The sequence below is a fragment of the Podarcis bocagei genome, assembly GCF_964188305.1.
Source record: "Podarcis bocagei genome assembly, chromosome: Z".
Classification (NCBI taxonomy): domain Eukaryota; kingdom Metazoa; phylum Chordata; class Lepidosauria; order Squamata; family Lacertidae; genus Podarcis; species Podarcis bocagei.
Genome location: NC_138140.1, coordinates 472276 through 489324, shown reverse-complemented (window position 1 = coordinate 489324; position 17049 = coordinate 472276). Strand labels below are relative to the sequence as shown.

The window sequence follows — 17049 nt, the reverse complement described above, 5'->3', positions numbered from 1 at the left end:
AATTTCACCCCACATTTCCCCCCCAATTTCACCAATTTCACCCCCAATTTCAACCCCAATTTCACCCCCAATTAGACCCTGAATTTCACCCAAATTTCACCCTGAATTTCACCCCCAATTTCACCCCCAATTTAACCCAAATTTCACCCCACATTTCAATTTCACCCTGAATTTCACCAATTTTACCCCCAATTTCACTCTGAATTTCACCCCCAATTTCACCCCACATTTCACCCCCAATTTCACCCGATTTCACCCCAAATTTCACCCCAGATTTCACCCCAGATTTCACCCCCAATTTCACCCCACATTTCTTTCCTCCGCCTAGCATTGCCTACCGGCGAGTCATTCGCGTCTTTCAGTACCAAGTGGGGGAAGATCTTTCCGGAAGGTTTCATTCCTCTTTTCTTTCCCCTTTTCTCACTCTATCGTTTTATTTTAATTTATGTTAATTTATTCTAATTTTTCTAATTTATTTTAATTTATTCCAATTTATTTCAGTTGTTTTCCGGCTTTTCCCACCCCCAAAAACGGCACGTTCCTAATTAATTTCCAAGGCTGGCTTTTTTGTGACGCTGGACTAACGCTCACGCGGCTCGGGGTTCTAGATCAAACCGCCCCCTTTGCCAACGTTCTAGATCAAGACGCTGGATTTTTTTTCAAGGGGTCCAAACTAAACTAGTCGCTCTGCAAAGGTTCCAGACTGAGATGCTCGGGTTTGGGGGGAAGGTTCCAGATCAGCCCGTTCATTTTTTGCAGGGTTCTAGATCGGCCCGCTCGTTTGGCGGGGTTCTAAATCAACCCGTTCGTTTTCATGGGGCTCTAGATCGGCCCACTCGTCTGGCGGAGGTTCTAGATCGACCCAATCGCTTGGCGGAGATTCTAGATCATCCCATTCGTTTGGTGGGGTTCTAGATCAACCCAATCGTTTGGCGGAGGTTCTAGTTCAACCCAATCGTTTGGCGGAGGTTCCAGGTTGACCCATTCATTTGGCGGGGTTCTAGATCAACCCACTCGCTTGGCGGGGGTTTTGGGTCGACCCGCTCGTTTGGCGGGGGTTCTAGATCAGCCCATTCATTTGGCGGGGTTCTGGATCGACCCGCTCGTTTGGCGGAGGTTCTAGTTTAACCCAACCGTTACTCGTTTTGCAAAGGTTCCAGATCAAGCCTTCAGTTTTGCACAGGTTCTAAACTGGTCCAATCACTTTGCAATGGTTCTGAACCAAGCCAGTCGCTTCGCAAAGGTTCTAGATCAAACCCCTCATTTCATAAAGGCTCTAGATCGAACCCAATCATTTTTGCGTAGGTTCTAAACAAGCCACTCGCTTTTGCGGCGGTTCTAGACCAAATCACTCAATTTCGCAACTGAGTCATTCGTTTTTGCAAAGATTCTAGATCAAGCCACTCGTTTTGATACAGTTCTAGATAAAACGTTGGTTTTTTATAAAGGTTCTAGGTCAAGCCATTGGTTTTGCGAGGGTTCTAGATCGAGCCATTAGGTTTCTCGCAAAGGGTTTAGACCAATCCACTCAGTTTTGCAATGCTTCCAAGCAGAGCCATCCGTTTTTTGCCCAAGTTCTAGATCAAGCCAACAGTTCTGCAAACGTTCTAGATCAAACCGTCAGTTTTTTGCGAGCCGGACCAGTCATTTTGCGGCGGTTCTAAGCCAAACCACTCTCATTTCGCATTCGCCATCCGTTTCGCAAAGGCTCTAGATCGACCCGCCAGTTTGACGGAGGTTCTAGATCAAACCCCTCATTTTTGCAAAGGTACTAGATCAAACCAATCATTTTTGCGTAGGTTCTAAACAAGCCACTCACTTTTGCAGCGGTTCTAGACCAAAACGTTCAGTTTCGCAACAGGGTCATTCATTTTGCAAAGATTCTAGATCAAGCCACTCTTTTTTGAAACGGTTCTAGATAAAACATTATTTTATAAAGGTTCTAGGTCAAGCCGTTGGTTTTGCGAGGGTTCTAGATTGAACCATTAGGTTTCTTGCAAATGGTCCAGACCAATCCTCTCAGTTTTACAATGCTTCCAAGCAGAGCCATCCGTTTTTTTTGCTCAAGTTCTAGATCAAGCCACCAGTTCTGCAAACGTTCTAGATCAAACCGTCAGTTTTTGCAAGCCAGACCAGTCATTTTGCGGCGGTTCTAAGCCAAACCACTATCATTCCGCATTGGCTCCGAACCGGGCCATCCGGTTTCACAAAGGCTCTAGATCGACCCGCCAGTTTTACAGAGGTTCTAGATCAAACCCCTCATTTTTGCAAAGGTACTAGATCAAACCAATCGTTTTTGCGTAGGTTCTAAACAAGCCACTCACTTTTGCAGCGGTTCTAGACCAAATTGCTCAATTTCACAACCGAGTCACCCATTTTGCGAAGATTCCAGATCAAGCCACTCGTTCTGAAACGGTTCTAGATAAAACATTAGTTTTTTGTAAAGGTTCTAGGTCAGGCCATTGGTTTTGCAAGGGTTCTAGATCGAAGCATTAGGTTTCTTGCAAATGGTCCAGACCAATCCTCTCAGTTTTGCAATGCTTCCAAGCAGAGCCGTCCGTTTTTCGCCCAAGTTCTAGATCAAGCCACCCGTTCTGCAAGCGTTCTAGATCAAACCGTCAGTTTTTGCGAACCGGACCAGTCGTTTTGCGGCGGTTCTAGGCCAAACCACTCTCATTTCGCATTCGCCATCCGTTTCGCAAAGGCTCTAGATCGACCCGCCGGTTTGACAGAGGTTCTAGATCAAACCGCTCGTGTGTTTTTGAGCGGGTTCTAGATCGAGCCGCCGGCTTTTCGCGCAGGTTCCGAACCGAACCGCTCGGTTCTCGAACCCGGCACCTCACGGCGAATCACCCGCGCGGCGTGGGGGGGGCACGGCTGGGGCGGCACCGACCCGGAACCCGGAGCGCTTGGGGGTTTGGCATGGCGTGTGTGGTGGTTTTCCTTACGTGGGGCTCGCAATTAACCGGAACAATTAAGCGAAATTTGGGGGGCGGCGAGTTCGAATGCCGGGTCGTTTGCGATAACGATGATGATGAGTAGACCCATAGATCCCTCCGTTAATAATAATAATAATAATAATAATAATAATAATAATAATAATAATAATAATAATAATAATAATAATAGGAAATATGAGTTAACAGGCAGGGCAAACGGAGTTTATTATTATTATTAATATTTATTTATTATTTGTTATTTTATTTAATGTTATTAAATATTCTTAAATAATATTATTATTTAATATTTTTTATTATTATTATTATTATTATTATTATTATTATTATTATTATTATTGGCGAGGGGCTCTCTCCACTCCTGTTTATATTATTATTGTTGTTATTATTATTATTATTATTATTATTATTATTATTATTATTATTATTATTATTATTAAACGGAGCCAAGTTTGCCCGGTCCACTAATTAAGACCTATTATTATTATTATTATTATTATTATTATTATTATTATTATTATTATTATTATTTACAGAGACAAGTTTGCACTGCCTGTTAATTTACACTTCCTATTATTATTATTATTATTATTATTATTATTATTATTATTATTATTATTGGAGCACAGTATGCCTTGTCTGTTAAATTACATTTATTATTATTATTATTATTATTATTATTATTATTATTATTATTATTATTATTATTATTATTAACAGAGACAAGTTTGCACTGCCTGTTAATTTACACTTCCTATTATTATTATTATTATTATTATTATTATTATTATTATTATTATTATTATTAGAGCCAAGTTAGAAATTGAAAGTTGGAAAAGGAAATGGAGGTGTAATAATAATAATAATAATAATAATAATAATAATAATAATAATAATAATAATTATAATTATTATTATTTGCGGATTCGGATATAAAAGTCAAGAACCTTCAACGGAACCGGGGGAAATTCCCAGTTCTCTGCCCGGCAACCGGGACGTCGTTCATTAAGGGACGTCGTTAATTAAGGGACGTCGTTAATTAAGGGACGTCGTTAATTTCGAGCCTCACCGCTCTATTCCCCCCACCACACCCGGCAACCAATCACGTTCCTCCTTCCGGTTCTAGGTCTTGCATGGTTGAGGAATCCGGAACCCTGGAATCGCAGCTGGAAGCGACCAAGGTAGGTGGTCATTTATTATTATTATTATTATTATTATTATTATTATTATTATTATTATTGGAGACAAGTTTGCCCTACCTATTAATTTATTATTATTATTATTATTATTATTATTATTATTATTATTATTATTATTATTATTATTGACAAGTTTGCCCTACCTATTAATTTATTGTTGTTGTTGTTGTTGTTGTTGTTGTTGTTGTTGTTGTTGTTGTTGTTGTTGTTGTTGTTGTTGTTATTATTATTATTATTATTATTATTATTATTATTATTATTATTATTATTACTGGAGACAAGTTTGCCCTGCCCATTAATTTACACTTCCTTCGTATTTCTCTCTCTCTCTCTCTCTCTCTCTCTCTCTCTCTCTCTCTCTCTCTTTCTTTCTTCTTTCTTTCTTTCTTTCTTTCTTTTTCTTTCTTTCTTTCTCTCTCTCGTTCTTTCTCTTTCCTTCTCTCTTTGTCTCTCTCTCTCTGTCTTTCTCGTTCTTTTTCTCTCTCTCTTTCTGTATTTCTTCCTCCTTTTTTCCTTTCTCTCTCTCTGTATTTCTCTCTCTCTTTCCTTCTCTTCCTCTTTCTTTCTCATTCTCTCTCTCTCTCTTCCCCTCTTCCTCTTCCCCTTTTCCCTCCCTCCCTCCCTTCCCATCTTCTCTTTCTTTCTTTCTTTCTTTCTTTCTTTCTTTCTCTTTCCCTCTTTTTTCTTTCTCTCTCTCGTTCTTTCTCTCTCTGTGTGTGTGTCCTTCTCTCTCTCTTTCTCATTCTCTCTCTCTCTTCCCCTCTTCCTCTCTTTCTCTTCCTCCTTTTCTTTTTTCCTTCTCTCTCTCTCATTTCTCTCTCTCTCTTCCTCTCTCTTTCTCATTCTCTCTCTCTCTTCCCCTCTTCCTCTCTTTCTCTTCCTCCTTTTCATTTTTCCTTCTCTCTCTCTCTTTCCTTCTCTCTTTCTCTCTCTTTCTCATTCTCTCTCTCTCTTCCCCTCTTCCTCTCTTTCTCTTCCTCCTTTTCTTCCTTCTCTCTCTCTCTCTTTCTCTCTTTGTCTCTCTCTCTTCCTCTCTCTTTCTCATTCTCTCTCTCATTTCTCTCTCTCTTCCCCTCTTCCTCTTCTTTTTTCCTTCTCTCTCTCTCTGTGTCTCTTTCTTTCTCTCTTTGTATCTCTCTCTCTCTCCCTTTCTCATTCTCTCTCTTCCCCTCTTCCTCTTCCCCCTTCCCCTCACTCCCTTCCCATCTTCTCTCTCTCTCTCTCTCTCTCTCTCTCTCTCTCTCTGTTTTTCTCTCTTTCCTTCTCTCTCTCTCTCTCTCTCTGTATTTCTCTCTCTCTTTCTCTTCCCCTCTTCCTCTCTTTGTCTTCCTCCTTTTCTTTTTTCCTTCTCTCTCTCTTTCCTTCTCTCTCTGTCTATGTCTTTCTTTCTTTTTCTCTTTGTATCTCTCTCTCTCTCTTCCTCTGTCTTTCTCATTCTCTCTCTCTCTCTTCCCCTCTTCCTCTCCCTCCTTCCTCCTTCCCCTTTTCCCTCCCTCCCTTCCCATCTTTTCTTTCTTTCTTTTATTCTTTCTTTCTTTCTTTCTTTCTTTCTTTCTTTCTTTGTCTATTCTCTCTCTCTGTGTATTTCTCTCTCTCTCTCTCTCTCTCTCTCTCTCTCTCTCTTCCCCTCTTCCTCTTCCTCTCTTTCTCCTTTTATTTTTTCCTTCTCTCTCTCTCTCTTTCTCTCTCTATGTCTCTTTCTTTCTCTCTTTGTATCTCTCTCTTCCTCTCTCTTTCTCTTTCTCATTCTCTCTCTCTCTCTCTCCCTTCCTTTTCTTTTTTCCTTCTCTCTCTCTCTCTCTCTCTCTCTCTCTCTCTCTCTCTCTCTCTCATTCTTTCTCTCTCTTCCTCCTTCCTCCTTTCCCCCCACTCTCCCTCTGTATTTCTCTTTCCTTTTCTCTCTTTCTCTCTCTCTCTCTCTCTCGTTCTCTCTCTCTCTCTTTGTATCTCTCTCTTCCTCTTTCTCATTCTCTCTCACTCTCTTTCTCTCTCGTTCTTTCTCTCTCTTTCTCTTCCTCCTTTTCTTTTTTCCTTCTCTCTCTCTCTCTGTATTTCTCTCTCTCTTTCTCTTTCTCATTCTCTCTCTCTCTTTCTTTCCTTCTCTCTTTCTCATTCTCTCTCTCTCTCTTCCCCTCTTTCTCTTCCTCCTTTTCTTTTTTCCTTCTCTCTCTCTCTCCCTCTCCCTCCTTCCTCCTTCCCCTTTTCCCTCCCTCCCTTCCCATCTTCTCTCTCTCTCTTTCCTTCTCTCTCGTTCTTTCTCTCTTTCCTTCTCTCTCTCTCTCTGTATTTCTCTCTCTCTTTCTCTTTCTCATTCTCTCATTCTCTCTCTCTCTTCCCCTCTTCCTCTTCTTTTCTTTTTTCCTTCTCTCTCTCTCTCTCTCTCTCTCTCTCTTTCTCTGTCTCTTTCTTTCTCTCTCTTTCTCATTCTCTCTCTCTCTCTTCCCCTCTTCCTCTTCCTCTCTTTCTCTTTCTCTTCCTCCTTTTCATTTTCCCTTCTCTCTCTCTCTCTCTCTCTCTGTATTTCTCTCTCGTTCTTTTTCTCTCTTTCTCTCTTTCTCTTCCTCCTTTTCTTTTTTCCTCCTCTCTCTCTCTCTCTCTCTCTCTCTCTCTCTCTCTCTCTCTTCCTCTCTCCCTCCTTCCTCCTTCCCCTTTTCCTTCCCTCCCTCCCCCTCTTCCTCACTCCCCCCTTCCCGGGAATCCAGCGCAAGCACCAGGAGATCCGCGCCATGCGCAGCCAGCTGAAGAAGATCGAGGATCTGGGGGCCGCCATGGAGGAGGCCCTGATCCTGGACAACAAGTACACCGAACACAGCACGGTGGGTCTGGCCCAGCAGTGGGATCAACTGGATCAACTGGGGATGCGCATGCAGCACAACCTGGAGCAGCAGATCCAGGCCAGGTGAGGGAGATCCGAGATCTAGGGGTGAGATTGAGAGAGATCTTGGGGATTAACTGACTTGGGATCAACTGGATCAGCTGGGGGTGCGCAGGCGGCACAACCTGGAGCAGCAGATCCAGGCCAGGTGAGGGAGATCCCTGAGATCTAGGGGTGTGTGTTTGACAGAGTTCCCCGAGATCTAGGGGTGTGTGTGTGATATCTCGGGGGTCAACTGCTGTGGGATCAACTGGATCAGCTGGGGGTGCGCATGCAGCACAACCTGGAGCAGCAGATCCAGGCCAGGTGAGGAGAGATCCCTGGGATCTCGGGGATTAACGGGCGGGAGAGATCCCCTAAGATCTAGGGGGATCGACTGGGGAGGCGGATGCAGCACAACCTGGAGCAGCAGATCCAGGCCAGGTGATCTAGGGTGTGTGAGAGAGATCCCTGAGATCTAGGGGTGAGAGAGATCCCCGAGATCTAGGTGTGGGAGAGAGATCCCCGAGATCTAGGGTGTGTGTGTGAGAGAGATCTCGGGGATCAACTGCTGTGGGATCAGCTGGGGATGCGCATGCGGCACAACCTGGAGCAGCAGATCCAGGCCAGGTGAGAGAGATCCTCTGAGATCTAGGGGTGTGTGTGTGTGAGCGATCTCGGGGATCAACTGGATCAGCTGGGGATGCGCATGTGGCACAACCTGGAGCAGCAGATCCAGGCCAGGTGAGAGAGAGATCCCGAGATCTGGGTGTGTGTGAGAGATCCCCCGAGATCCAGGGGTGAGAGAGACCCCCGAGATCTAGGGGTGTGAGAGAGAAAGATCTAGGGGGTCAACTGCTGTGGGATCAACTGGATCAGCTGGGGATGTGCACGCAGCACAACCTGGAGCAGCAGATCCAGGCCAGGTGAGGGAGATCCCTGGGATCTAGGGGGGTTGGCTGGGGAGAGCCGGGTGGGAGAGATTCCCCCAAGATCCAGGGGGAGAGAGAGAGAGATCCCGAGATCTAGGGTTGAGAGAGATCCGAGAGATCTGGGGGGATTGACTGGGGAGGCGGATGCAGCACAACCTGGAGCAGCAGATCCAGGCTAGGTGAGGAGAGATCCTTGAGATTGAGGGGATCAACTGGGGAGGCAGGTGCAGCAGTTCCAAGCCGGGTGAGAGAGAGATCACTGAGATTTAGGGGGATTGACTGGGGAGGCGGATGCAAGAGATCCCAGTCAGATCTAGGGGATCAACTGGGGTGCACATGCAGCACAACCTGGAGCAGCAGATCCAAGCCAGTTGAGGGAGATCCCGAGGTTTAGGGGATCCACTGGGGAGGTGGGTACAGCACACCCTGGAGCAGCAGATTCCCACGAGATCTAGGGGGTCGACTGGGGAGGCGGGGTGCGGATGTGGCAGATCCAAGTCAGTGAGAGATCCCAAGATATAGGGGATCAACTGGGGTGTGGATCCCCTATATCTTGGTGGATCAACTAGGGGTGCGGGTGCAGCAGATCCAAGCCAGTGAGAGAGATCCCTGAGATCTAGAGGATCCACTGGGTGCAGAGGCAGCACAACCTGGAGCAGCAGATCCAAGCCAGGTAAGAGGGATCCCCCGAGATCTCGGTGGATCAACTGGGGGTGCGGATGCAGCAGATCCAAGCCAGGTAAGAGAGATACCCTGAGATCTAGGGGGATCAACTGGGGATGCAGAGGCAGCAGACCCAAGCCAGGTGAGGGAGATACCCCGAGATCCAGGGGTGAGAGAGAGATCCATGAGATCTAGGGGGACCAACTGGGGTGCAGATGCAACACAACCTGGAGCGGCAGATCCGAGCCAGGTGAGAGAGATCCCACGAGATCTCGTGGGATCAACTGGGGAGGCTGGTGCAGCAGATCCGAGCCAGGTGAGAGAGAGATCCCTGGGACCTAGGAGGATTGACTGGGGAGGCGGGTGCAGCAGATCCGAGATCTAAGGGGATCCACTGGGGCGCGGATGCAGGGCAGCCTGGAGCAGCAGATCCAAGGCAGGTGAGAGAGATCTCACGAGATCTCGGGGAATCGGCTGGGGGGGCAGGCGAAGCAGATCCGAGGCAGGTGAGAGAGATCCCACGAGATCTAGGGGATCCACTCATACCAACCGGATTCTTTTTCCCTCCCCAGGAACACGACAGGCGTCACCGAAGAAGCGCTCAAGGAGTTCAGCATGATGTTCAAGTAAGTCGGCGGATCCCCGGATCAATCGATTCCCAAGATTGATCATTCCCAAGATTGATTGATTGATTGATTGATTGGGCGATAATTCCCAAGATTGATTAATTGATGGAGTGATCATTTCCAAGATTGATTAATAATTCCAAGATGGATTGATTAATTCCCAAGATGGATTGAGTTATTAATTCCCAAGATTGATTGATTGATTGATTGATTGATTGATTGATAATTCCCAAGACTGACTGATTGGGTGATAATTCCCAAGATTGATTAATTGATGGAGTGATCATTTCCAAGATTGATTAATTGATGGAGTGATCATTTCCAAGATTGATTAATAATTCCAAGATGGATGGATTGATTCCCAAGATGGATTGAGTTATTAATTCCCAAGATTGATTGATTGATTGATTGATAATTCCCAAGACTGACTGATTGGGTGATAATTCCCAAGACTGATTAATTGATGGAGTGATCATTTCCAAGATTGATTAATAATTCCAAGATGGATTGATTAATTCCCAAGATGGATTGAGTTATTAATTCCCAAGATTGATTGATTGATTGATTGATAATTCCCAAGATTGACTGATTGGGTGATAATTCCCAAGATTGATTAATTGATGGAGTGATCATTTCCAAGATGGATTAATAATTCCAAGATGTATTGATTAATTCCCAAGATGGATGGATTGATTGATTGATTGATAATTCCCAAGATTGATTGATAATTCCCAAGACTGACTGATTGGGTGATAATTCCCAAGATTGATTAATTGATGGAGTGATCATTTCCAAGATTGATTAATAATTCCAAGATGGATTGGTTAATTTCCAAGATGGATTATTAATTCCCAAGATTGATTGAGTGATAATTCCCAAGATTGATTGATAATTCCCAAGATTGATTGATTGATTGATTGATTGATTGATTGAGTGATAATTCCCAAGATGGATGGATGGATTGACTGACTGATTCATTCATTAATTCCCAATATGGATGGATGGGTTTATTGATTCCCAAGATGGATGGATGAATTGATTGATTGATTGATTCCAAATATGGGTGGATGGATTGATTCCCAAGATGGATGGATGGATGGAGGGATGGATTCCCAAGATTGATTGATTCATTCATTCATTCCCAATATGGATGGATTGATTCCCAAGATGGATGGATGGATGGATTCCCAAGATTGATTGATTGATTGATTGATTGATTGATTCATTCATTCATTCATTCCCAATATGGATGGATGGATTCATTCCTAATATGGATGGATTGATTGATTCATTCATTCCCAATATGGATGGATGGATTCCCAAGATGGATGGATGGATGGATGGATGGATTGATTCATTCATTCCCAATATGGATGGATGGATTCCCAAGATGGATGGATGGATTGATTGATTGATTCCCAATATGGATGGATGGATTGATTCCCAAGATGGATTGATTGATTCATTCCCAATATGGATGGATGGGTTGATTCCCAAGATGGATGGATTGATTGATTCATTGATTCATTCATTCCCAATATAGGTGGATGGATTGATTCCCAAGATGGATGGATGGATGGATTGATTCCCAATATGGATGGATGGATTGATTCCCAAGATGGATGGATGGATGGATTGATTCATTCATTCATTCCCAATATAGGTGGATGGATTGATTGATTCATTCCCAATATGGATGGAAGGGTTGATTGATTCCCAAGATTGATTGATTGATTGATTGATTCCCAATATGGATGAATGGGTTGATTGATTCCCAAGATGGATTGATTGATTCATTCATTCCCAATATGGGTGGATGGATTGATTCCCAAGATTGATTGATTGATTGATTCCCAATATGAATGGATGGATTGATTCCCAAGATGGGTGGATGCATTGATTGATTGATAGATTGATAGATAGATAGATTGATTCATTCATTCATTCCCAATATGGATGGATGGGTTGATTGATTCCCAAGATGGATGGATGGATGGATTGATTGATTCATTCCCAATATGGGTGGATGGATTCATTCCCAATATGGATGGATGGATTGATTCCCAAGATGGATTGATTGATTGATTGATTGATTGATTCATTCCCAAGATGGATGGATGGATTGATTCCCAAGATGGATGGATGGATTGATTGATTCATTCATTCATTTCCAATATGGATGGATGGATTGATTCCCAAGATGGATGGATGGATTGATTCATTCATTCATTCATTCATTCATTCCCAATATGGGTGGATGGATTGATTGATTCATTCCCAATATGGATGGAGGGGTTGATTGATTCCCAAGATGGATTGATTGATTGATTCATTCATTCATTCATTCCCAATATGGATGGATGGATTGATTCCCAAGATGGATGGATGGATGGATGGATGGATGGATTGATTGATTCCTAATATGGATGGATGGATTGATTCCCAAGATGGATGGATGGATTGATTGATTCCCAAGATGGATGGATGGATGGATTGATTGATTCATTCCCAATATGGATGGATGGATGGATTCATTCCCAATATGGATGGATAGATTGATTCCCAAGATGGATGGATGGATTGATTGATTCATTCATTCCCAATATGGGTGGATAGATTCCCAAGATGGATTGATTGATTGATTCATTCAGTCAGTCAGTCATTCCCAATATGGATTGATTGATTGATTCATTCATTCATTCATTCCCAATATGGATGGATTGATTCCCAAGATGGATTGATTAATTCCCAAGATTGATTGATGGATGGATGGATTGACTGATAATTCCCCAGACTGATTGATTGATTAATTCCCATCATTGAGTAATTATTTGATTGAGTGATAATTCCCAAGACTGATTGATTGATTAATTCCCATGATTGATTGATTGATTAATTAATTGAGTGATAATTCCCAAGACTGATTGATTGATTAATTCCCATGATTGATTGATTAATTGATTGAGTGATAATTCCCAAGACTGATTGATTGATTAATTCCCATGATTGATTGATTAATTAATTGATTGAGTGATAATTCCCAAAATTGATTGATTGATTATTGATTGATTGCCTTTCAGACACTTCGACAAGGACAAATCCGGCCGGCTGAATCACCAGGAGTTCAAATCCTGCCTTCGCTCCCTCGGCTACGACCTGCCGATGGTGGAGGAAGGAGAACCGGATCCCGAATTCGAATCCATTCTCGACACGGTGGATCCCAACAGGTACGCGCATTATTGTTGCTGTTGTTGTTATTTTATTCTTATTCTTCTTATTCTTCTTCGATTATTATTTTATTATTTTTATTCTTCTTATATTCTTCTTCTTATATTCTTCTTATTTTTATTTTGTTATTCTTATTCTTATATTCTTCTTATTCTATTTTATTCTTATCATTATTCTTATTCTTATTCTTATTTCATTATTCTTATATTATATTATATTATATTATATTATTATATTATATTATATTATTATTATTCTTCTTATTCTTCTTTGATTATTATTTTATTATTTTTATTCTTCTTATATTCTTCTTCTTCTTATATTCTTCTTATTCTTACTTTGTTATTCTTATTCTTATATTATTCTTATATTATTTTATTCTTATCATTATTCTTATTCTTATTTCGTTATTCTTATATTATTCATCTTATTTTTCTTCGATTATTTTATTATTTTTATTCTTATATTATTCTTCTTATTCTTATTCTTAATATTATTTTATTTTATTCTTATCATTATTCTTATTCTTATTTTATTATTCTATTAGTCTTATTTCATTATTCTTATATTCTTCTTATTCTTCGATTATTATTTTATTATTTTTATTCTTATATTCTTCTTCTTATATTCTTCTTATATTCTTCTATTATTCTTATTATTCTTATTTTGTTATTCTTATTCTTATATTATTCTATTTTATTCTTGTCATTATTCTTATTCTTATTTCATTATTCTTATATTATATTATATTCTTATTTTTCTTCGATTTTTATTTTATTATTTTTATTCTTCTTATATTATTCTTATTCTTAATATTATTTTATTTTATTTTATTCTTATGATTATTCTTATTCTTATTTTATTCTTCTTCTTCTTCTTATTTCATTATTCTTATATAATATTCTTCTTATTCTTCGATCATTATTTTATTATTTTTATTCTTATATTCTTCTTCTTCTTATATTCTTCTTATTCTTATTTTGTTATTCTTATTCTTATATTATTTTATTTTATTCTTATCATTATTCTTATTCTTATTTCATTATTCTTATATTATTCATCTTATTTTTCTTCGATTATTATTTTATTATTTTTATTCTTCTTATATTATTCTTATTCTTATTCTTAACATTATTTTATTTTATTCTTATCATTATTCTTATTCTTATTTTATTATTCTTATTCTTATTCTTATTTTATTATTTTATTATTCTTATTTCATTATTCTTATATAATATTCTTCTTCTTCGATTATTTTATTCTTCTTATTCTTATATTCTTCTTATTCTTATTCTTCTTATTTTATTATTCTTATTCTTATTCTTATTATTCTTATTTCATTATTCTTATATTATCTTCTTCTTCTTCTTCTTTGGTTATTATTTTATTATTTTTATTCTTCTTATATTCTTCTTATTCTTATTCTTCTTATTTTATTATTCTTATTTTATTTTATTCTTCTTCTTATCATTATTCTTATATTATATTATATTATATTATAATTATTATTTTATTCTTATATTATTATTTTTATTCTTCTTATATTCTTCTTATTCTTATTCTTCTTATTTTATTATTCTTATTCTTATTTTATTTTATTCCTATTATATTATATTATATTATATTATATTATATTATATTATATTATTCTTATATTATTATTTTTATTCTTCTTATATTCTTCTTATTCTTATATTAATAATAAGGGACGGCCACGTTCTGTCTGGAATAAATGGGAATAAATGGGAATAAATCTGGAATAAATCGGAATATATCCGGAATAAATTGGAATAAATCAAGAATAAATTGAATATTGAATAAATCTGAATAAATTTGAATAAATCTGAATTAAATCTGAATTAAATTGGAATAAATTTTTATTTTTTCCCCGCCCCCCCCCCAGGGACGGCCACGTCTCCCTGCAGGAATACATGGCCTTCATGATCAGCCGGGAGACGGAGAACGTCAAATCCAGCGAGGAGATCGAAAGCGCCTTCCGGGCCCTGAGCTCGGAGGGGAAGCCCTACGTGACCAAGGAGGAGCTGTACCAGGTGAGGAACACGCAACGCACACAACACACACACATGCATACACACAAACACACACATATATACAGACATAAATACACACACACAGACACACACATATATACACAAACACGCACATACATGTATACACATACATACATACATACATACATATATACAAACAAACACACATACACACACATACACAAACACACAAATATATACACACACACATATACACACAGACACACATGCACATACATACAAAAATAGATATACACACACACACATTTATACACACACACACATACATAAATACACACATACAAAAATACACACAAACACACATATATACACACACACACACACACACACACATATACACACAGACATACATACACATAATACACACACATACAAAAACACACACACACATACATACACATAAATACACATACAAAAATACACACAAACACACATATATAGATACACAAACACACACACACACACACATATATAGATACACACACACACTATACACACACACATATATACAAACACAGACATATATACACACATACACACACACGCAGATATACACACATGCACATACACACACGCACACATTTATACACACACACATATACTCACACATGCATACATACACACAAACACAAATACACACACACATATATACAAACACAGACATAAACACACACACACACACCCATATATACACAAACACGTACACACACACACACACACACACACACACACACACACACATTTACACACCCTGCTTCCAGTATATAACAATAGTAACAATAGCAATAATAATAATAATAATAATAATAATAATAATAATAATAATAACAACAACAACAACAACAACAATAACAATACTACTACTACTACTAGTACTGCTAATAATAATAATAATAATACCACTACTAATAGTAATGATAATACTAATAATAACACTACTACTACTACTACTACTACTACTACTAATAATAATAATAATAGTAATAGTAATGCTAGTACTAATAACACCACCACTACTACTAATAGTAATGCTATTACTAATAATAACAACAATACTGCTACTAATAGGAATGCTAATACTAATAACAGTACCACTACTACTAATAGGAATGCTAATACTAATAACAGTACCACTACTACTAACAGGAATGCTAATACTAATAACAGTACCACTACTACTAATAGGAATGCTAATACTAATAACACTACTACTACTACTACTAATAATAATAATAATACTAATAACAATAATAATAATAATAATAATAATAATAATAATAATAATAATAATAATGCTAATAATAACAATAATGCTAATACTAGCAATGCTACTACTACTGCTGCTGCTGCTAATAATAATAATAATAACCATACTATTACTATTACTACTACTAATGATAACAACAACAACAACAACAACACTAACAATACTACTGTTGCTGCTGCTGCTACTACTACTAATAATAACCATACTACTACTACTAATAATAATAATGCTAATACTAATACTAACAACAACAACAACAACAACAACAACACTGCTGCTGCTACTAATAATAATAATAATGCTAATACTTACTACTGCTGCTGCTGCTGCTAATACTAATAACCATACTACTACCACTATCGCTAATACTAATACTAATACTAACAACAATACTGCTGCTACTACTACCCATACTACTACTACTACTACTAATGCTAATACTAATGCTAATACTTACTGCTGCTAATACTAATAATAACCATACTACTACTACTACTACTACTACTACTACTACTACTACTACTAACAATAATAATGCTGCTGCTGCTGCTGCTACTGCTGCTGCTGCTAATGCTAATACTACTACTGCTAATGCTAATACTAATACTAATAATAATACTAATAATATTTTCTTTCCCCCCCTTCCAGAACCTGACCCGCGAACAGGCCGACTACTGCCTCTCCCACATGAAGCCCTACCTGGACTCCAAAGGCCGAGAGCTGCCCTCCGCCTTCGACTACGTCGAGTTCACCCGCTCCCTTTTCGTCAACTGAGCCCCACGGCGCCGTGGGTCGCGCGCCCCCCAACTCGCCCCACATTTCCCGGCGCCCCCCTTCCCGGCGCCGCCATTCCCGCGCTAGAACTCCCCCTAGATCCCCCACCGTTCCCGCTCCCTCTTCGTCCGCGGAGGCCCTGCCCCACGGCGCGACCCACGGCGCTGTGGGGCAGGCCCCCGACCCGGCGCTGCCCTTCCCGCGCTAGAACTCCCCACAATTCCACTCGATTTCCCACCATCCCGCCTGGTTTGCTGAGCTGACCCCTAAGTGGGCCCCCCTGCCCCACACGCATGCTCTCCTGCCCCACACGCTCTGCCCCATATCTGGAAGGGCGGAAGTTTCGGCTTTGCTTTGAGAAATAAACGCCATTGGTCCAAGCAGATTCTGAGTCTGGGTGTTTTTGTTGGTTGGGGGTCAGGCCCCCATGTGTGGGGCAGGGTGGACCGGGTCTTTATTGGTGGTTGGGGGTGACCC

At 39.7% G+C, this 17049-nt stretch overlaps 1 protein-coding gene and 2 long non-coding RNA genes across 3 annotated transcripts in view; all 3 read left to right on the top strand.

Moving 5' to 3' along the window:
• SPTAN1 (spectrin alpha, non-erythrocytic 1) overlaps window positions 1-16764 on the top strand; it is a 185565-nt gene extending 168801 nt beyond the window's left edge. Inside the window, exons 53-58 of the mRNA XM_081179155.1 lie at window positions 4084-4138; window positions 6859-7055; window positions 9178-9231; window positions 12312-12458; window positions 14363-14510; window positions 16447-16764. Coding sequence (XP_081035281.1) covers window positions 4084-4138; window positions 6859-7055; window positions 9178-9231; window positions 12312-12458; window positions 14363-14510; window positions 16447-16572 — 727 coding nt within the window. The 3' untranslated portion in view covers window positions 16573-16764. The remainder of the gene's footprint in view (window positions 1-4083; window positions 4139-6858; window positions 7056-9177; window positions 9232-12311; window positions 12459-14362; window positions 14511-16446) is intronic.
• On the top strand, window positions 7435-8143 carry LOC308579152. The gene is made up of 3 exons (XR_014004318.1): window positions 7435-7454; window positions 7493-7551; window positions 8016-8143. It is a non-coding gene; the product is annotated as an uncharacterized lncRNA (long non-coding RNA).
• Window positions 8286-9146, top strand: LOC308579153. The gene is made up of 3 exons (XR_014004319.1): window positions 8286-8356; window positions 8581-8615; window positions 9112-9146. It is a non-coding gene; the product is annotated as an uncharacterized lncRNA (long non-coding RNA).
• Window positions 16765-17049: the final 285 nt, after the last annotated feature.